The sequence below is a fragment of the Anomaloglossus baeobatrachus genome, chromosome 5 (assembly GCF_048569485.1).
Source record: "Anomaloglossus baeobatrachus isolate aAnoBae1 chromosome 5, aAnoBae1.hap1, whole genome shotgun sequence".
Lineage (NCBI taxonomy): Eukaryota > Metazoa > Chordata > Amphibia > Anura > Aromobatidae > Anomaloglossus > Anomaloglossus baeobatrachus.
In genome coordinates, this window is record NC_134357.1 from 5,253,171 (window position 1) to 5,275,446 (window position 22,276).

Sequence of the window (22,276 nt, forward strand, 5' to 3'; positions counted from 1 at the left end):
GTATTGATCCAGGGAACTAGTCTGATTGCCGGATGTGGACGAAGGAAGGACATTTTTTCCCCATTGGAACTTGTTTGCCACATTGGGGGTTTTTTTGCCTTCCTCTGGATCAACATGTTAGGCTACGGGGTGAACTAGATGGACTTAGAGTCTCCCTTCAACCTTAAAAACTATGATACTATGATACTATGATACTATGGTGTATACTGGTCAGGTCTCTTCTCCTCATTCCCAGTGTTGGTGTATACTGGTCAGGTCTCTTCTCCTCATTCCCAGTGTTGGTGTATACTGGTCAGGTCTCTTCTCCATGTTCCCAGTGTTGGTGTATACTGGTCAGGTCTCTTCTCCACGTTCCCAGTGTTGGTGTATACTGGTCAGGTCTCTTCTCCTCATTCCCAGTGTTGGTGTATACTGGTCAGGTCTCTTCTCCATGTTCCCAGTGTTGGTGTATACTGGTCAGGTCTCTTCTCCACGTTCCCAGTGTTGGTGTATACTGGTCAGGTCTCTTCTCCACGTCCCAGTGTTGGTGTATACTGGTCAGGTCTCTTCTACATGTTCCCAGTGTTGGTGTATACTGGTCAGGTCTCTTCTCCACGTTCCCAGTGTTGGTGTATACTGGTCAGGTCTCTTCTCCTCATTCCCAGTGTTGGTGTATACTGGTCAGGTCTCTTCTCCACGTTCCCAGTGTTGGTGTATACTGGTCAGGTCTCTTCTCCACATTCCCAGTGTTGGTGTATACTGGTCAGGTCTCTTCTCCTCATTCCCAGTGTTGGTGTATACTGGTCAGGTCTCTTCTCCACGTTCCCAGTGTTGGTGTATACTGGTCAGGTCTCTTCTCCTCATTCCCAGTGTTGGTGTATACTGGTCAGGTCTCTTCTACATGTTCCCAGTGTTGGTGTATACTGGTCAGGTCTCTTCTCCACATTCCCAGTGTTGGTGCAAACTGGTCAGGTCTCTTCTCCACGTTCCCAGTGTTGGTGTATACTGGTTAGGTCTCTTCTCTACATTCCCTGTGTTGGTGTATACTGGTCAGGTCTCTTCTCTATGTTCCCAGTGTTGGTGTATACTGGTCAGGTCTCTTCTCCACGTTCCCAGTGTTGGTGTATACTGGTCAGGTCTCTTCTCCATGTTCCCAGTGTTGGTGCAAACTGGTCAGGTATCTTCTCCATGTTCCCTGTGTTGGTGTATACTGGTCAGGTCTCTTCTCTATGTTCCCAGTGTTGGTGTATACTGGTCAGGTCTCTTCTCTATGTTCCCAGTGTTGGTGTATACTGGTCAGGTCTCTTCTCCACGTTCCCAGTGTTGGTGTATACTGGTCAGGTCTCTTCTCCATGTTCCCTGTGTTGGTGTATACTGGTCAGGTCTCTTCTCCATGTTCCCAGTGTTGGTGTATACTGGTCAGGTCTCTTCTCTATGTTCCCAGTGTTGGTGTATACTGGTCAGGTCTCTTCTCCACGTTCCCAGTGTTGGTGTATACTGGTTAGGTCTCTTCTCCATGTTCCCAGTGTTGGTGTATACTTGTAACGCCTGCCTGGATCCACAGACTCAGATAGGCTGTAATGGACAGGCTAGAGGGAAGCCACTCGCCAAGCAGGATCCCCAAAACCCTGAACCCTTTAATCCTTATACAGGGATTTGGAATTACACAGGGCAATGAAGATCACTACCTGTGGAAGGCTGCAGTCTGAGAGAGTAGTCATCAGGCAGGGTCAAACCAAGAATTGCGGAACAGGGACATAATCAGCAGGCAAAGACGTAATCAGAAACAAACAGAGGTCAAAACCTGAACGGGCAGCGAGGTACACAAACAGTAGGCAGGAGGGTAGTCAGGAAACAAGCGGTAATCAGCACACAGGAATCACAGGACAAAACAGGAGCCAGAATTCTCAGAACTATCTCTGGCAGAGGTCAGCAGACAGGAGGGGAATTAAAAAGGGTGTGGTTTCTTCCCATAGGCTGTAGCTGAATGATGGTACCTCAGCTGGGAAACACCCTCCACCTACAGTCAGCCAGTGGCACTGCAGATCCCCAGGAAACCCAGACCAGTAGATGAACGGAGCCTGCGCCCACCAGCGCCGCTGGCATCGACTCCTCTCCCATCACCAGCACCATCCACGGCAGGAACACAGCGTCGCCTGGCGATTGGAGCAGCAGTCGATGGAGCGGACTCAGGTAGTGACGTAACAATACTGGTCAGGTCTCTTCTCCATGTTCCCAATGTTGGTGTATACTGGTCAGGTCTCTTCTCCACGTTCCCAGTGTTGGTGTATACTGGTCAGGTCTCTTTTCCACGTTCCCAATGTTGGTGTATACTGGTCAGGTCTCTTCTCCACGTTCCCAGTGTTGGTGTATACTGGTCAGGTCTCTTCTCCATGTTCCCAGTGTTGGTGTATACCGGTCAGGTCTCTTCTCCACGTTCCCAGTGTTGGTGTATACTGGTCAGGTCTCTTCTCCATGTTCCCAGTGTTGGTGTATACCGGTCAGGTCTCTTCTCCATGTTCCCAATGTTGGTGTATACTGGTCAGGTCTCTTCTCCACGTTCCCAGTGTTGGTGTATACTGGTCAGGTCTCTTTTCCACGTTCCCAATGTTGGTGTATACTGGTCAGGTCTCTTCTCCACGTTCCCAGTGTTGGTGTATACTGGTCAGGTCTCTTCTCCATGTTCCCAGTGTTGGTGTATACCGGTCAGGTCTCTTCTCCACGTTCCCAGTGTTGGTGTATACTGGTCAGGTCTCTTCTCCATGTTCCCAGTGTTGGTGTATACCGGTCAGGTCTCTTCTCCACGTTCCCAGTGTTGGTTTATACTGGTCAGGTCTCTTCTCCACGTTCCCAGTGTTGGTGTATACTGGTCAGGTCTCTTCTCCATGTTCCCAGTGTTGGTGTATACTGATCAGGTCTCTTCTCCATGTTCCCAGTGTTGGTGTATACTGGTCAGGTCTCTTCTCCACGTTCCCAGTGTTGGTGTATACTGGTCAGGTCTCTTCTCCACGTTCCCAGTGTTGGTGTATACTGGTCAGGTCTTTTCTCCATGTTCCCAGTGTTGGTGTATACTGGTTAGGTCTCTTCTCCATGTTCCCAGTGTTGGTGTATACTGGTCAGGTCTCTTCTCCATGTTCCCAGTGTTGGTGTATACTGGTCAGGTCTCTTCTCCACGTTCCCAGTGTTGGTGTATACTGGTCGGGTCTCTTCTCCACGTTCCCAGTGTTGGTGTATACTGGTCAGGTCTCTTCTCCATGTTCCCAGTGTTGGTGTATACTGATCAGGTCTCTTCTCCATGTTCCCAGTGTTGGTGTATACTGGTCAGGTCTCTTCTCCATGTTCCCAGTGTTGGTGTATACCGGTCAGGTCTCTTCTCCACGTTCCCAGTGTTGGTGTATACTGGTCAGGTCTCTTCTCCACGTTCCCAGTGTTGGTGTATACTGGTCAGGTCTCTTCTCCATGTTCCCAGTGTTGGTGTATACTGATCAGGTCTCTTCTCCATGTTCCCAGTGTTGGTGTATGCTGGTCAGGTCTCTTCTCCATGTTCCCAGTGTTGGTGTATACCGGTCAGGTCTCTTCTCCATGTTCCCAGTGTTGGTGTATACTGGTCAGATCTCTTCTCCACGTTCCCAGTGTTGGTGTATACTGGTCAGGTCTCTTCTCCATGTTCCCAGTGTTGGTGTATACTGGTCACTCTCTTGGGGATGTATACAGCTTTTTCTTCACCCACAAGTGTTGGATTGGGTTGAGGTCTGGGGACTGTGAGGACAATCCAGCTGCTCTACTTTATTGTCATTGATCCCTTTCTTCTCCAGTCTCGCCGTATGCTTTGGGTTGTTGTCCTGATAGAACACTAGGTCGTCCTTTTCATTCCCATAGTACTGGAGTGTATGAAGTAACTCGTCTTGTAGGATCTTCACATATAGCTCAGCATTGAGACCATCAGCCATCCTGGTCAAGTATCCAATCCCTTTGGCTGTAAACACCCTTGTATCATCAGGCCTCCTCCACCGAATGTTACAGTTCCTTCAATTTCTCATTCCATTCGCCCCTTTTTCAACTTGTATCTTCCAGACTCATTTGCCCCATCAGATCTGTCTATTGACGTTCTTCTTATCGCTCCACATCCTCCATTTCCAATCTTCCACTTTTCGTTCTTCTTTGTAATCTTGAGCTGACATTTCTTTTGATGATTTTGGAGGTTGCAGCTTCTTCACCTTTTTTCGGGCCACAATTCCAGACTTGTGTAACGGGCGTCGCTTGTTGCTTCATGGACGTCGGTGATCTCACTATTATGGGGCATACGAGCCGCCTCCACTGCCGGGTGTCTCCAGAACTGATAGATCTGTTGTCCCTGATATTTTGCCTGGACATCAGTTTATATTCATCATGTGTCTTGTAATCCTATGTTCAGCTTCGTCATTATATATGGCCCATTCCCGCCTATTCCTGATGAAGCTGGAGCCACTGTGATTCTGTTATCAAGCGAAACGTACGTTGAAGGATGGCTTTAGGGCAGATTGGGTGGTACAATCCCTTTGGGAGCTCTCCTTGTCCTTGACGACACTTATCCTACCAGGACAATTGCCTTATTACCTCTTTCATGATATCTACCATTATTGTGATTTAGCACATGCACTTTAAATGGCTATTAATGTTGGGTCACCATTTATAATATTTATCTTTGGTGTATCTTAATGAACTACGACTGTTTTGTATTATATATTATCATATCCTCATGAGTTACTCCATGCTCTCCATGATCCCATAATTAGTGTTTGTTCAAGGCACCTTGAGCCCCATAGAACATTTACCCTTCCATGTGGTCTTACTCTTGTTTTTTAATCATGGCCCTGATTGTTTGTGTATCATTTTTTTTATCATGCACCTTAATAAACTGTGTTATAATTTGCACCATATATACTCCGTTCCTCCTGTCATTTCATGACCCAGGAGTTGTAGTTTTGTCCCTTTATGCACATAGGATGAGACCAGGGGACTGATACCAGTGAGAAGCCATGATACTAGTGGTATAAACGCCTGCGCCGCACATAGGACCCCCACCCTGTGACCTATGTCCAGAACGAGCCCCTCACTCCACCCATCTTCATTTCCTTTGTCTTAGCTGTATGAGGACTTTTATTTTTTATTTTTGGGATTTGCAGTTTGAAATAACATTTATTTTATCATATAAAAATCTGAAAGATGGGAAATTAATTGTGGAGTGAAATAGTAAAAAAAATAAAAATAAATTATATATACAGTATATCAGATGGAGACTGTGGCTCCGCATCCAGATGTGGAGGAGACGGGACTTGTGCTCGGAAACCCTGCAGTTCATCCGGTTTCATATATTCAACACTGACCGTTGTGTAGAGGAAACCAGAATCTGCTTCTCCATAGAACAATGTGCGACAGCCGCGCCTCAGATCACAGCGGCACAGACACAGCCTGAATCCACATGTGCAGCAATCAGCCATCAGAATGGATCCAGCAGAAATCAGTTGGCCAAAAAATATAAAGTTCTGCAGACAACTTTGGTCCATTTTGGAGGGAGAAGTGAGTAAAGACACTGAACCACATGCACTGTGTCAGCCTATCATTGCCAGCGCCATTGGCCACTACTACCACCCCCATCATCCTCCCTGGGGCCTAGCTCCACCTGTGTGGAGCTGAACCATCCACCCCAGAGGACAGCACCCACAACGGCGGCTAATCCCTGGCCGCAACACCACAGGTGGCATCACAAGACAACTATTCCCAATATCCTCAACCCCTTCATCAACATCCCCACCATCTTCCCCTTCGTGGACACCTTGGGACCACGCCTCCATGACATCCCCCAAAGACCCCTCCATCACTGGCCTGGTGACGAGTAAAGAAACCCTGGCCCCATGAGGTGCTTCATTAGCATAGCTGAAAACAGTTTTGCTGATTAGAGAAGCTATAAAACAGACCTTCCTTTGAGCTAGTTGAGAATCCGGAGCATTACATTTGTTGGATCCATTAAACTCTCAAAATGGCCACAAAAGGAACTTTATTGTGAAACTTGAGTTTATTCTTGTGCTTGGAAATGAAGGATATTCCATGCGAGAAATTGCCAAGAAACTGCAGATTTCCTACAACAGTATGTACTACTCCCTTCAGAGGAGAGCACAAACAGGCTGTAACCAGAGTAGAGAGAAGTGGAGGCCGTGCTGCACAACTGAGGAGAGCACAAACAGGCTGTAACCAGAGTAGAGAGAAGTGGAGGCCGCGCTGCACAACTGAGGAGAGCACAAACAGGCTGTAACCAGAGTAGAGAGAAGTGGAGGCCGCGCTGCACAACAGAGGAGAGCACAAACAGGCTGTAACCAGAGTAGAGAGAAGTGGAGGCCGCGCTGCACAACTGAGGAGAGCACAAACAGGCTGTAACCAGAGTAGAGAGAAGTGGAGGCCGCGCTGCACAACTGAGGAGAGCACAAACAGGCTGTAACCAGAGTAGAGAGAAGTGGAGGCCGCGCTGCACAACTGAGGAGAGCACAAATAGGCTGTAACCAGAGTAGAGAGAAGTGGAGGCCGCGCTGCACAACTGAGCACAAGACAAGCACATTACAGTCTCTAGTGTGACAAATCCACGCCTCACAGGTCCTTAACTGGCAGCTTCATTACATAGTACCCGCAAAACACCAGTGTCACCATCTACAGTGAAGAGTTGACTCCGGGATGCCGGCCTTCAGGGCAGAGTGGCAAAGAAAACGCCATATCTGAGACTGGCTAATAACAGGAAAAGATTAAATGGGCAAAAGAACACATACATTGGACAGAGGAAGATTGGAAAAAAAAAAAGTGTTAGACAGACGAATCGAACTTTGAGGCGTTTGGATCACACAGAACATTTGTGAGATGCAGAACTGAAAAGATGCTGGAAGACTGCCTGATGCCATCTGTCAAGCATGGTGGAGGTAATGTGATGGTCTGGGGTTGCTTTGGTGCTAATAAAGTGGGAGATTTGTACAAGGTAAAAGGGATTTTGGATAAAGAAGCCTATCACTCCATTTTGCAATGCCAAAGTGAGGACTGGTTTTTCCAGCAGGACAATGCACCATGCCACACAACTAGGTCAATGTGTGGATGAAGGACCACAACATCAAAACCCTGTCATGGCCAGCCCAATCTCCAGACCAAAACCCCATTGAAAACCTCTGGAATGTAATCAAGAGGAAGATGGATAGTCACAAGCCATCAAACTAGGAACGGCTTACATTTCTGCACCAGGAGTGGCATAAGGTCACCCAAAAGCAGTGTGAAGACTGGAAAGCGGCCAAGACGCATGAAAGCTGGGATTACAAAAACCATTGTTATTCCACAAAATATTGATTTCTGAATCTTCCTGAGGTAAAACATTAGTTTTATTGATCCTAAATTATGAACTTGTTTTCTTTGCATTATTTGAGGTCTGAAAGCCATGCATTGTTTTGACCATTTCTCATTGAGGAACAAAAAAAAAAAAATTTATATGTATATTGCTTGGAAATTTGGAGACCTCAGTAGTTTAGAATAAAAGAACAATTTACATTTTACTCAAAAATGTAAAAAGAGAAAAAAAAATAAATATAAAATCAGAAAAACCTGACCATTTTGTTAGAGTATATATATATAATTGCCTTATTCTGTCTGTCTGTCTTGCTCCAAAATTGTGTCCTTACGGTGACACAAAGCTGATTGGCCGCTGGGCTCGCCATGGCCCCGCCCCCCCCCACATGGATTGGCCTCTCGCCCCGGCTCTCTGCAGGCCCCGCCCCCCTCACGCAATGCACGCTCGCTCTGGCCCAACTGACACGGAGCTCCGACTCCCAGGTGAGTACACACACATCAGATCACACTCACTCTCACACACACCTCACACATCACATCCACACACTCACAACATCCTGGGATATCGCTTGCTTCTACACCGGCTCCGTCACGATCCCAGCAGCGCCAGACATACCCTTGCGATGCTGGGATCTTGACGGAGCCCGTGAACGCTGGTAACCATTATACACATCGGGTAACTAAGGTCCCTTGGTTACCCGATGTGTATCATAGTTACCAGTGTACACCGGCTCACACTCACTCTCACACACACATCACATCGCATCCACACACTCACAGGATCCGGAGATATCGCTTGCTTCTCGGCCTCGATACTGTGCTGTTGTGACCTTCCAGGACCTGCCGGAGGATCACATGGCCAGAAGCATGTGGTATCTCCGGATGTTGTGAGTGTATGCGATCGGGTGTGTGTGAGTGTCAGCAGAGGAGGCTGGGGACAGGGAGGCTGACGCTGGGGACAGAGAGGCTGACGCTGGGGACAGAGAGGCTGACGCTGGGGACAGAGAGGCTGACGCTGGGGACAGAGAGGCTGACGCTGGGGACAGAGAGGCTGACGCTGGGGACAGAGAGGCTGACGCTGGGGACAGAGAGGCTGACGCTGCGGGCAGAGAGGCTGATGCTGCGGGCAGAGAGGCTCATGCTGCGGGCAGAGAGGCTCATGCTGCGGGCAGAGAGGCTCATGCTGCGGGTAGAGAGGCTGATGCTGGCGCAGCATGGCGGATGGAGCACGTTTGGGAGTGCGCAGGATGGCGGATGGAGCACGTTTGGGAGTGCGCAGGATGGGAGATGGAGCACGATGGGGGGTGCGCAGCATAGGGGATGGAGCACGATGGGGAGTGCGCTGCATGGGGGGGATGGAGCAGGATGGGGAGTGCGCTGCATGGGGGGGATGGAGCACGATGGAAAGTGCACACCTCCCCCCAACACACACACGCGCGCGCACACTGCACAGCACACTGCACAACACACCACACACACACACAGGGAACCACAAACAACTGCCCTACACAGACACCCACACACAGACAACGCTGCACACACAAATATACGCACAACACACATTGCACAAAACACACCACACACACAATAATACAGACACACAGCGCTCCACAAACAACGCAACACACAAACACCGCTCTCACCCCCCGCCACACCCAGACAACACCCAGAACATGTACAGCGCCCTACACAAACACTTGGTAACTACACGCATATATATATATAACAAAAATCATACATTAACTACACAATACGTAAATTCTAGAATACCCGATGCGTAGAATCCGGCCACCTTCTAGTGTGTGTAATTATATATATATATTATATATAATTTGGCATTTCAAGGCTTTGTGTTATGACACCCCTCCCACAATGTGCAACAAATTCATTTACATAGCCAGGGAGGACATTTCACTAGTGGGATCTTGGTGTAACTGCTGCCCACATTGCCCTTGAAGTCTAATGTTCTGTGATGCAGTTTAAAAGTGTATAAATATAGAAATGTGGCACTCCTAATATTGCGCTGGTGCTTGGATAGGGACCCACCCCAGATAAAAAATTGTCAAAAAAATCCAGCACTCAAAAGCATGATATAAGGTAATTTTTATAGAACGTTTTATAAAAAAAATAAAAATTACCTTATTTCATGCTTTGAGTGCTGGATTTTTTGGCAGTTTAAAGTGTGTTTGGTAATTACATCCTTTTAGTAGGCCATATGTAGGGTTAACAGTAGACACTGGCCAAGTAGTGGGAAAAGCTATGTGGGCAGGTAGGCAAGCCCTTTCCAGAGACTGTCAGTGAGGACCAAGAGCCCAGTGGTGCAAGGCCTAAGGCCTGACAGACAGCTGTGTTACATGTGTGTGAAGATGAGAAACTGTGGAAAGAAAAGCGCAATAGGGTCTTACCCCAAAAAGGGAGGAAGATATGTAATAAAAACACACTCACCTATAATGGTTGTGCCAGTCACAACCACTATACAGGCATATATAAGATCCAGGTCCAGGCAGCAGTCCCAAAGTTGGCTGATAACAGAGAGTGATAGAAGAAGGGTCTTAATTCCGCGCCAAGGACTCAATGGATCCAGGAAGAGATTAATGCTTCTTTAATAACATGCACAAGTCTACGCGTTTCTGGAGACACAGCTCCCTTCATCAGGACATTGGCAAGAGAACATCAAATCTGGTTTCAAGTGAGATGGTGAAGTATAAAAGCATGCAATGATGTCATAGGAAACACCCATCCTGAAAAAAAACTTTGAAAGCGGGCGGGATCCAGATCATTCTAGAAATCTGTATGTTCCAACAGTTCCCTGAATATTGAATTATGATCAAAAAAAGTTATATACACTTCTACTATCATACAGTAAATATGTACAATAATCCTGACAAAAGAAAAAACAAAATAAATATATAATATATAATAGATACTGAACGACATACACGGGGTTAGAACCTGGTGTAAAAGAAAAACAGCACGATTTCATGGAGGAGCAGAGACATCAACCACAGGACTACCGCCCCGAGTCGTAATTTATCATAGTCCTAAGGTAGTTTCCTATTAGGCAGGCAGCCTAAGGGTATAATGATGGAGCTCAAATTGCTGTCAAGGAATTGCTAGAAGAGAGCGGATAGCCGAGGGCTATGTGTGGAGTATATTGTGGAACCTTCAATGAAATGCAGTACGGAGCTAGTGTCAGAGAGGTGAACAAAGTTCAGAGGCGCGGGGAAAAAAACACAACCAATGTACGCCTGTGCAGACTGGTGCTCAGAAAAAACAGGCAAAAATCAGAGAGACACAGTGTCTAACATATAGAAACTCGGGGGATATATATTCACTGGGGGAAAAACTTTATATTGGATGGACCACGGTCAAAAAACAGCTCATCTATAATGGAAAATGGAGCAAGTTTTTTTATATATATATATATATTTTTATATTTATTCGGAAGTGTGTGTCCGATGTAATAGTATATAGGAATACATCACAAATATAGCTCTTATTACTATTTAAATTATGTGGTTGGGGGGGTGAAAAACGACAAGGGGCAAACTAAGTTTGAACCTCATTCAAACTATAATAAGTTCAATTACTGGAGGAGGGGGATGATCATAATGTAAAAGACTGGATAAGGGAGGAAAAAAAAAAAAAAATCCTCATAGTGTAAGAAGAAAAAGTGGTTAAAAAAAAATATATATATTAATTTTTATTACGACAATTAAAAACTAGGAAGCATCTCTGTATTTAAAAGCAATTCACCCTAAAAAATTATTTGAAAAAAATATATATAAATATATAAAAAAAATATATATATATAAAAAAACTGGTTTAAGACATATATAAAAAAAAGAGCTTTGAGCTTTTATATATTTATAATTCAAATTTTTTTAAACACATCATTTTGTATAAACGTTATATTGATGACTTGTTCGTCATATGGGATAATACCAGTAATAATGTGGGGTTGTTTCTGGAACACCTGTTGAGTAACAATTGGGGTCTGTCCTTCTCACCCAATATACAGAAGGACAGTATTGAATTTCTGGATCTGACCCTCTGGCACAACAATGGGCGGATTTCAACAAAAACCTATTTCAAGAAGGTTGACAGCAATGGGTATATTCATTATTCCAGCAGTCACTACAGCAAGTGGCTTATTAATATACCAAAGAACCAATACAAAAGAATCCGTAAGAACTGTTCGCTCAACATTGATTTTAAACAACAGGCTGACATTTTAAAGGAGAGGTTCCTTGAGAAAGAATACCCCCTTAACCTTGTCAAGGGAGCGTATAAAGCTACGAGTACCCTGACCCAGACAGATTTGATCAGACAAAAAGTAAGGGGGATTGGGGACACAAAGCCCTGTGACTTTTCCTCAAACTTCCTCACCACTTTCAGTAATGATGGTGAGAGGATCAGGAAGATTCTTTCCAAACATTGGGGGGTTCTCCTAAATGACCCGGTCCTAGGGGGGTGCTTACCGGCACAACCCGGGGTGACCTTCAGGAGAGCCTCCAGCTTAAAGAATATGCTAGCCCCCAGTAGACTTAGGGAGGTTCCCATCTCCCAGTCTTCTGTCAAACCCTGTGGTGCTTATAAATGCCTTATGAGAAACTGCCTTTGTTGTTACTCGATACAACATAGGAGGACACAATTCTGTTCTGGTTCAGGGGGGGAATTTTATCCTATCAAAACCCACCTAACATGCCAATCTGACTATGTCATTTATTTGATCGAATGTGAATGTAATAAGCAGTATGTGGGCAGAACGATACAACCACTACACAATAGATTGAATTCACATCGTTACAACATTAAAAAAAGCCTTCTCCTACACGGATTGTCTAGGCATGTCACTATAGCACACAATAGGAAATCTAAGCTTAGGGTCACCCCTATTGAACAGATCCCACCTTTTATCACTAACCGTATGGAAATGCTCAACAAAAAGGAGACCTATTGGATCTATAGACTACGTACACTTAAACCGTTGGGTCTCAATGAGGTCACTGATCTATTCTATTGATTTTAGGTTATATATACCCGTAATAATAATTTTTCTCAATTTTCACTTATTTATTAATGATTCCACAACATTTTTTTACATATGTCTTAAACCAGTTTTTTTATATATATATTTTTTTATATATTTATATATATTTTTTTCAAATAATTTTTTAGGGTGAATTGCTTTTAAATACAGAGATGCTTCCTAGTTTTTAATTGTCGTAATAAAAATTAATATATATATTTTTTTTAACCACTTTTTCTTCTTACACTATGAGGATTTTTTTTTTTTCCTCCCTTATCCAGTCTTTTACATTCTGATCATCCCCCTCCTCCAGTAATTGAACTTATTATAGTTTGAATGAGGTTCAAACTTAGTTTGCCCCTTGTCGTTTTTCACCCCCCCAACCACATAATTTAAATAGTAATAAGAGCTATATTTGTGATGTATTCCTATATAGTATTACATCGGACACACACTTCCGAATAAATATAAAAATATATATATATATATATAAAAAAACTTGCTCCATTTTTCATTATAGATGAGCTGTTTTTTGACCGTGGTCCATCCAATATAAAGTTTTTCCCCCAGTGAATATATATCCCCCGAGTTTCTATATGTTAGACACTGTGTCTCTCTGATTTTTGCCTGTTTTTTCTGAGCACCAGTCTGCGCAGGCGCACGTTGGTTGTGTTTTTTTCCCCATGCCTCTGAACTTTGTTCACCTCTCTGACACTAGCTCCGTACTGCATTTCATTGAAGGTTCCACAATATACTCCACACATAGCCCTCGGCCTTCCGCTCTCTTCTAGCAATTCCTTGACAGCAATTTGAGCTCCATCATTATACCCTTAGGCTGCCTAATAGGAAAACTACCTTAGGACTATGATAAATTACGACTCGGGGCGGTGGTCCTGTGGTTGATGTCTCTGCTCCTCCATGAAATCACGCTGTTTTTCTTTCTTTTACACCAGGTTCTAACCCTGTGTATGTCGTTCAGTATCTATTATATATTTATTTTGTTTTTTCTTTTGTCAGGATTATTGTACATATTTACTGTATGATAGTAGAAGTGTATATAACTTTTTTTGATCATAATTCAATATTCAGGGAACTGTTGGAACATACAGATTTCTAGACTGATCTGGATCCCGCCCGCTTGCAAGGTTTTTTTTCAGGATGGGTGCTTCCTATGACATCATTGCATGCTTTTATACTTCACCATCTCACTTGAAACCAGATTTGATGTTCTCTTGCCAATGTCCTGATGAAGGGAGCTGTGTCTCCAGAAACGCGTAGACTTGTGCATGTTATTAAAGAAGCATTAATCTCTTCCTGGATCCATTGAGTCCTTGGCGCGGAATTAAGACCCTTCTTCTATCACTCTCTGTTAACATGTGTGTGAAGACAGACATCGCATAGTCTGCTCTGAGGACCTGTGACAGGCTGCAGCATTTGATAAACCAAACAGTCCAATAGACTGGAACGAAAGGTCATGAAGGATGATTAAAGGAAAGGAGAAAAACCCAAGGGGAGGTAGGCGGCCATGTAAAGGAGGACTGGAAGAAGGGCTTGTACCAGACGCTATTCGGTGGGTGACTACTGCAATGTATCTGTTGAAAGTCATGGCTGCCATATTGGGACACGTTCCCCTACAGGCTGGGGTCTGTGACCTGCTGCGAATGGACTGTCAGTAGCAGTGAGGAGGCATACTGATGTGTGCCCTGTATGGGAAGCTTCACATTGTGACAAACCATTGAAGAGCGTAAAATAACCAAGTCAGGGGCAGAGAAACACAAGTCCTCTCCATATGGCGGGTGAAGTGGGAGTTACACCCGTGTTCAGCTACTTTCACACATCAGGTTCCCCGTAACCACCCCCCCCCCCCGCCTTCATCAGGCACAATCCAAAAAAAAAAAAAAAAAAAAAAACCTGAATACAGAGGTTGGGATGCACATCATCAATGCCTCTTGTCCTGGCCCTAGTTGCTGTTCACACTTCTGTAAACCCACAGAAGTTGGAGAGAGGAAGCCACTGACTTCCATAGTCTTCCTGCTGCTGGAGAAGGAATCTGACTGCTAGGACCCCTCTCCCCCACCAATAATCCCAGGAGTGGGGCTCTGGAGAGCACGAAAAAAGGAGGGGAGCCAGCACTGCTTATGAGTGGCATGCAACAAATAAATAGTGTAATATTCACAAATTCATTCCTACTGTAACAATTCAATGAGATTTTTTGCAAATGATTGATCAATGATTTGAGCCCCCCCTGCCCCGTCACGGCAAATCTCTATAGGGAGGGGGGGTCCCTAACGCTATATTATAAATTATGTACCATAAGGTCTAATGAGCAGAACCATTATATGAGACCAGTCCTGACGTGTGTGGTTCTGCCACACACTGGCACCTGGGCTGCCTTTATTCGCGGTTGTCAGTCCTGGCAGCATGGGAGCGGTTCAGACATGTCTTGGGTAAGTGGTGTTTTCATATGGGCCTCCTCATTATATGAGACCTTATGGTACATAATAATTTATAATATAGCGTTAGGGACCCCCCTATAGAGATTTGCCGTGACGGGGCAGGGGGGCTCAAATCATTGATCAATCATTTGCAAAATATCTCATTGAATAGTTACAGTAGGAATGAATTTGTGAATATTACACTTTATTTCTTCATTGTTGCATGCCATTCATAAGCAGTGCTGGCTCCTCTCCTTTTTTCGCTCTGGAGAGCACACCTCCACTACATTCATTGCAAGTGGACTTACTGGGGCACTGTGGTATCAGTTCACTGGAGGACAGACAGAAGAGGTCCTTGTGCAAGAAAGTGGACCTTGTGCAGCCCTCATAATGCAAGCGGTCCCGATTTGGAGGGAGCTGTCACCCCCTTTTCCTGTTGGCCCCTCTGCAGCTGCACCAATGATCTATCCTCCCCCACTATCATTACCACTGACCAGGTATGGGGTGTAGGGGGTCCCGATGCATCTCTGGATGTGGGAGGATTTCTAATTGATTCTTCAGACATGACTGCACTTTACAGACAGTGACACCCAAGGGCTCTACGGCAGGGCCAGGCACATGAGGCCGGCCGCTTGCTTGGGCCGGATGCAGATGTGGCTCCAGGTTACCCCTGTGATGCGAGGACGCAATAACTACCTCAGACAGGACGAGGTTGTATTTATGCAGATTTTATTCAGTACATGGAGAACGTGGTACATGGGTCGAGGTTCTGCTGGATTCCTTCTTTCGTCACGTCATCGCCACAGAAGAGATATCTGGAAGGGAAGCCACAAAGCCGATAAGTCAGTGTCCAAGAAATAGAGGAATCCGACATCTCAGAAGCCCAATAATCAGCTCCTCCACATCCAACTAAACCCAGTGCATGAAGTGCTCCGATCAGAATGAGACCACCGTCTAGGATCAGCGCGCCATGCACTAGTGGAGATGTAGCAGAGCACAGGAGACCACCGGCAGGAAGCCATCTTACCCTGGACTGCCGTACATCTAGGTGCCTCCATAATGGAGCAATGGCTGCCCCTACACCCAGGTGGTACGTCAGGCCCTGTATGGGGCACTTACATATCACAAAGCGTTGTCTTGCATCTTTCCAAAGCGTTGAATGTCATCCGTTACTATTCGCTGCCTTCAGGAATTACAGTAACCGTTGCAGGAAAGTTTTATTCCTCAGACTGCCATTAGCTATGGATAGCAACGGTTGGCCTTGCATCTGTCAGCTAACGCTGCGTTGCATCCGCCTGGCGGATGGAACGCTGCAGGTAGCGTTTCTGCGCTTGGCAGAGTGTCTCAAAAAAAAAAAAAAAAAAAAAAAAAAAAAACAAAAAAAACCCCACCAACACCCCACAACCTGCAGGATTCCCGTGTCAGTTTTCATAGTTGACGCCTATGATGGCGGATTCCGTAAACGCAACAGTCTTTACACAATTGCACATTCCCAGATCTAGAAATCTAGATATATGTATATCTAACGGATTGCATTATTTTGTACAAACCGTTGCACCACTATATGCAACGCATCCGTTATGCAATGGATGCCGTTCAACGCAAGTGTTAAAGTAGCCTAATATGGACCTCTTGCAATGCTGGAGGGTCAGAGCTGAGAAGTGCTACTATAAACATTGCTTTACTTACGTAGCTTTAATGGGCCCATATTCCACAACTATGGCCGTGGCCCCCAGGGTGGCCTGGATGATATAAAGAGGATCCTTGTGCCAGACAAACTCCACTTGGATGACCGGGTAGATGTCCATCTCCACATCAATCAGGGCAGAATAAGATTTCTCAGAGTGAATAAATCCACTGAGGACAAAACCAGGGGGTTACAGCAGTCCTCACCAGTCAGCGTCTAATCAGGGGGATGAACCATGACCTACCTGTGCACAAGGTAATGAGGAGAACAGCCAACCTTCCCACACAGGGAAACGCTGAACGAGCCCATGACAAACATGCTTCCGGTGATATTGATGGTCACCCGGTACCTCCAACCTGGAGAACAGAACAAGTGTCAGGTCACAAAGCCCAGGTCTGTCAGTCGCCCATATTATAACTTCAGATGTCTATAAACACTAAGACATCAGAACAGCCTGATCCTCCACAGTATTAGCCACCATGACACCTTCCACCTACGTAGCAGGTTGTCCACGTCACCAGTATTCAGGAAGAAGACTTCACTGGTGGGATCTTTGGTATAAGAGTCAGCGAAGTATCCCATCATGGCGCAGCTTCCATTACAGCATGGGAATCCAGCACCCTGAAAGACAAGTCAAGGTTCTGCTCCTGAGACTCCACAAGCATTGATGGATCATGTCAAACAGTAGCTACAGATCAAATCTAGCCCTCCAAGGTATCATAGCTGTATTTCAGCATTGAAATCGAGAAGATAGACGAGTGGACCGAGCCTGCCAATGACCATGGATAGAATGACCAATGTGATTAATAATGGATCAGGACAGATACCAAAGAAAGATACCGACTGAAGAGGATGTATTACGAGAGTCAGAATCACATCACGGCTAGCCGGATCATGCAACAAGGGAAAAGATCACAGGAACCACCAATATCCATCAGCTCAGGAAGAGGAAGTCTCCGCCACCAGATTGTGGCTCAGATCAGCTGGAATGTTCCCAAAGGCTTCAGAATAAAGAGTCTTTAGTAGAAATTTACAGAAGTCATTTGCTACAGAGGATTAATAATGACATCCCAGTGATTGAGAGACATGGTCAGAAGTGTCCTCTATGGCGCACCTGCTGTTAACCAGCCCTCTACACAGATCTTATGTAGCTTCCGGTTTATCTACCCCAAGCCGCTGGAGAGGCAGAACCCTATAGATTTAGGGCCACTCTTACCTCCTCGAAGTCATTGTACGAGGGCCCCGGGTAACTCAAAAACCCATTAGGAAAGAGGATGCTTTGTGTGAATAACGTGACGCTCCGCTGGTGGCTACACAGAAGCTTCTCCTCAATTCCTAAAATTCAAGTTACAACCATTAGAAATTTCCACAGATAAGAGCCGATGCCTGAAGGTGGGCGCACGTTACCGTCTATCACATCGTCCAGGTCCCCAAGCTTCAGGTAAGTTTTAGGACACCCAGGCTGGTCCTTCCCTCCATTGGGAAAGAAGTCAAGATGACCGACCAACTGGCTCATCCCAAGACCAGTAAGACCTAGAAGTGGAGACACATTATAGAGACCCCATAATATCACACCGAATCTCTACTCATGCGCAAAAGTATTACAACTGCATCCAACAAGGATGATGTTAACCATTTGACCACCATGACAGCTCAGACCTTCATTTACTAACCCAAATATAAATGAAGTTGCCCCAGAATACCCACCGAGATTGACAATAGTGGGAGATGCATCAGTATGAATGACGTCCACCAGTACTGCATCAGAGGGGTCCAGTTGCACCTCAGGTGGGGTATGTTCAAAGTAGGGTCCTGCTGGGTCCAACCCTAAAAGGAGGAGTATATATTCTGGCCAATGTTACCCAACAGAATGAACGCTCCAAGACAGCATTAGAAAGCCGACCTACCCGATATCCGAGCCATTCCTGGACGCCTCTTGCCAGCTTCACCCGCGACCTGTGCTCCCAAACTGTGTCCTATCACATGGATGCTGCTGAGAGGGTAACTATAGTGGTCCTACAGAGATCAGGAAGGGTTAAAATGAGTGAAGGAAATACTATTACACTAGTGCAATTAGTGAGTCAGTGCTGCACAACACCTATCCAAGTGAGCCATGATGAGACTGATGTGTAACCAGGGCACACCGATCTCACTGCTGCGATTACAGGTGTCAGGAAAAGTCATTGCACGAGCGGCTCCATGTCCACACCATAAGCCAATCCAAGTGCAATCACTGCGCAAGAGGGAGCAGAGCAGAGCTGAGCGTCACTGCAGACACCAGAGTAACATCTGTGTCTGGGAGAGATGCAGCCTGATCTCTGCTGGGGGGGGGGGGGGAGCAGAGCTTCACCCTCCTTTCTATTGCACATAGAAGCTAGGGGTGCATCAATCGCAGTGGTCGTGACTGTGGGTATAGAGGCTGCAGACCTCAGTGCATGCTACAGCTGGATGTGTGTCCAATGGCAGGTCCCTGCGCTGCAATCAGGGGTGGGCTGGACAGATGCCCACCAACCGCTCCCCATGTGGGGCCGCAGGGTGCCAGCCCTGTACCTGGCTGCAGACCGCTGCCTCCAACATCTTGCAGACTTGCCCACACTGTGGAGATGTCATGCTGCACAGCTTCTATCCTCCAGATCGGAGCAGGACAGGAGACTGGAAGGTGCGGTCAGGCTAGTACCTGCACCTGGGCCAGAGGTTTCTACACTGTCCACTGAGGTGGCAATAGTTAACAGCCAACAGTGCACACATTGCTGGAGTATGACGCCACTGCAATGCGCTGGTGCGGTCACACTGCATAAATCAATTAGAAAGGACGTCACTGGATCAGTAAGGATTTTGTTATTTGCTTGCAACGAGAAGCTACAATATGGGATCAGATATTGCGGGGCCAGGATGGAGACTACAGGAAGGGGCTTATTAAGCAATATTACTGCTGGGATGCATTTTAATTTGAGGACACGTCCTGTAACTGTTTAGGGCGACTCATTTTTCCTTCATCTGGCGTAGTGGAGAAGTGGGGGGGGGGGGGGGGGAAGAGAGGACTATGCTCTGGAATTGATCAGCTACAGATCCTTGTTCTGCAGAGACTAGTCCTGGGTGGAAGTAGTGATAGCGGCCTGCACCGATGAAGAAAAGCAAAGATGAAGGACTCCACCTAGAGAAGACACTGGTGATCACTGTATTGCCTGTACATTATACACAGAGCTCCAGTGAATTACCGTATATAACTGAGCCACTATTACCTATATACTACATACAGAGCTCCTGTGCATAATGGCACCATTACTATTTTATTGGTAATCAGCATTGTAGTATTTGGTCAATGTGCTGGCAAAGTGTGGTGGTATTTGTCCCTTGTATGTGGTATTTGTTAAAAAAAAATAACAAAAAAAACCCCACACCAAACAACCTTTTGGCCAAAACAAAAGCTGACGTCTCTGTATGATCTGGTGTCCAATGGGAACTGGTGATGTGCGATTGGTGAGGATGTGTTGCAGAAGTGGAGTTTTTCCAAGAGTGGGTGGTGAAACTGTGGAAAGTGAGTGGAGGTGAAGCTGGGAGGAGTCTTAAGGGGCTCATAAATGTTGCTAGTATGGAGCCCTGAAATTCCTAGTGGCAGCACTGGTCAGAGGAGGCACATTCAACTGTATTTTATAGAGGTGCAGAGATCCACTGGATCTCTACAGTCGCTGCACTGTAGAAGTAGACTCTGCAGGTACACACTGGTTTTAGAACACTACAAGGTCCCATACATCTGACCAACATACATGGGGGATGACAGGCAATATCTTGCCCCGGTGCCCATCAGACTTTAGTTATGCAGTTAAGCCATTTACAAGAAATTTGGGTCTGGAAATTTGTTATCCAAGAACAATCGTCCATGTTCCAGGCATCACCCTAGCCCCTCTCACAGCACAATGCTGCGCTCATCACATCCACTCATCCAGCAGCACAGGATACTGGGAAGTTGTTAGTACAAGTTTTACTCTTAATCTCTGATATCAGAATAATTAAAAACTCACCATTAGAAAGTCGATAAGATACGCCAGTTCTGCGCCCACCACGCGGATGTTGTTGGCGGCTTGTGTGTACGCAGCCATCGACCCTCCTTTCCAGTCCACACAGAAACAGTTCAGGTCCGACACCTCCAGTAGAGTCTGGAGCAGAGGACATGGGTGAGAATTATCGAGCAACCACCGGGCAGAGCCGAACCACACGACACCACTCACCCGGCACATGTCTGTCAACCAGGCCTTCTCTCCTGCCTCCAGGAAGCCATGGATAATAAAGTGAGATCTCCTGCTGGGATCAAACTTTGTGTCCAACACTGAAGAGACATTCAGAGCACTGACCACCTAAAGGAAAAAAAGACATCGTGTGGCCTAAGACCCAGGCGGAAAGCCATAGGGGCGCAGAGGTGGCAGAGCAGCTCCTGGACCACACAAGACACTGGTATTCAAAGTGCCAAGTCAGGTGCTAGTACGGAGTTTTCCATTGGGGTCTGAGGAGCCTGGAGTGTTACCTCCGCTACGTAATGAACACACGACAGCACCGCACTACAGGTTGTGGGCTCTACATATGGGGTCCAGTGGAGCAGCAGAGACCCCAAGGCTGTGGAAAGGGACAACTACTGACAGCATCTGATTGAAGAAGACCCCTCCCACAGAGGAAACATGGGAATGAGGGGCCAGTAGACCTCCAAACGTCTCTCCAGGAACCCCCCGAACGAGGGGCAGAGTAGCACTGCTGCCTCCACTCAAGCGACCTAACTATAGAGTCATATAGGATCCCACGACATTGTGTTTTACAGCTTAAACTGCAGAGACCTGCACGTTTGTTCCCCTCTGCCCCATGAAGAACCTCTGAACCCCCCCCCCCCCCCCCCCCAAGAAATACGCACTTACTCTGGAAGTGTTTTGGAGTTTCTCTGGTGAACAGAAGGAAGAGGGTGTTGATCACATTTGGTGGCCATGGGAGCGGCTAAGCGGCCTCTCCGCGGTGTAGGAGTATGGAGGGGCATCCGAGAAACATCCCAGCCGGTCGTAGCAAACCTCCTCCAGCTGAGGAGGAGAGGGAACAGGAGGCCAACGCCATTTTACAGATGAAGTCACATAGAACTAATGCACCACCAGCCCTACCCCAGGAACAGTGTCCTGGGTGCAAGAAGCCCAAATCCATCTACAAGACACAACCCTGCACCGCACAGGAGAAGACACTACGACAGGAGGAATCCAAACACCACTACACACCCCCCCCGAGCGTACGGCCGAGTCCACGCAACAGGAACCGTCCATTACAATGGACCCAGCACAAGCCACCGGCAAAGAAGGACTACGAAGCACACCTGTCAGGTTTAACACTGTCTCCCCTCAAAAACAGAAGTGATGTTTACAAATCTTTGCCAACAGTTCTCACATTAGGCCATGTGCGCACGTCTGTTCTGCCGCGACAAATATTCTGCAACGTTGTCACTGCATGGAGTTTCAAAACGCTGCCGAAAAGCTGTATTTGAGTGCAAAATGGATGCAGAATTCATGAGTTCTGGATGCCTGCTCTACCATAGACAGAGGGAAAAGCATCCGGAACGCACAAAAAGTAGTGACACGTTGCCTTTTAGAACGCAGCCATTCAGCCACAAATGTCAGCATCAAATCGCTGTGTTCTAAAATGCAACGTGCGCATGGAATTTCCACAAGTTACATAGACTTTGCTGGGGACACAGAACGCACAAATGGCCTTACTGGACAGCCAGACTAATCCTGTACAGTACTTACAAAGAGGATCAGT

The 22,276-nt window shown here is 46.3% G+C and overlaps 1 protein-coding gene across 1 annotated transcript; it reads right to left on the reverse strand.

Annotated features, from left to right (window-relative positions):
* Window positions 1-15,535: 15,535 nt before the first annotated feature.
* Window positions 15,536-22,068, reverse strand: LOC142310606 (pancreatic lipase-related protein 2-like). Its single transcript, XM_075348123.1, is given in 13 exon segments — window positions 15,536-15,617; window positions 16,492-16,659; window positions 16,734-16,845; window positions 16,987-17,110; window positions 17,706-17,824; window positions 17,897-18,022; window positions 18,197-18,316; window positions 18,397-18,505; window positions 20,512-20,646; window positions 20,719-20,844; window positions 21,386-21,468; window positions 21,471-21,549; window positions 22,048-22,068. Coding segments are annotated over 13 exon segments (1,404 nt in total).
* Window positions 22,069-22,276: the final 208 nt, after the last annotated feature.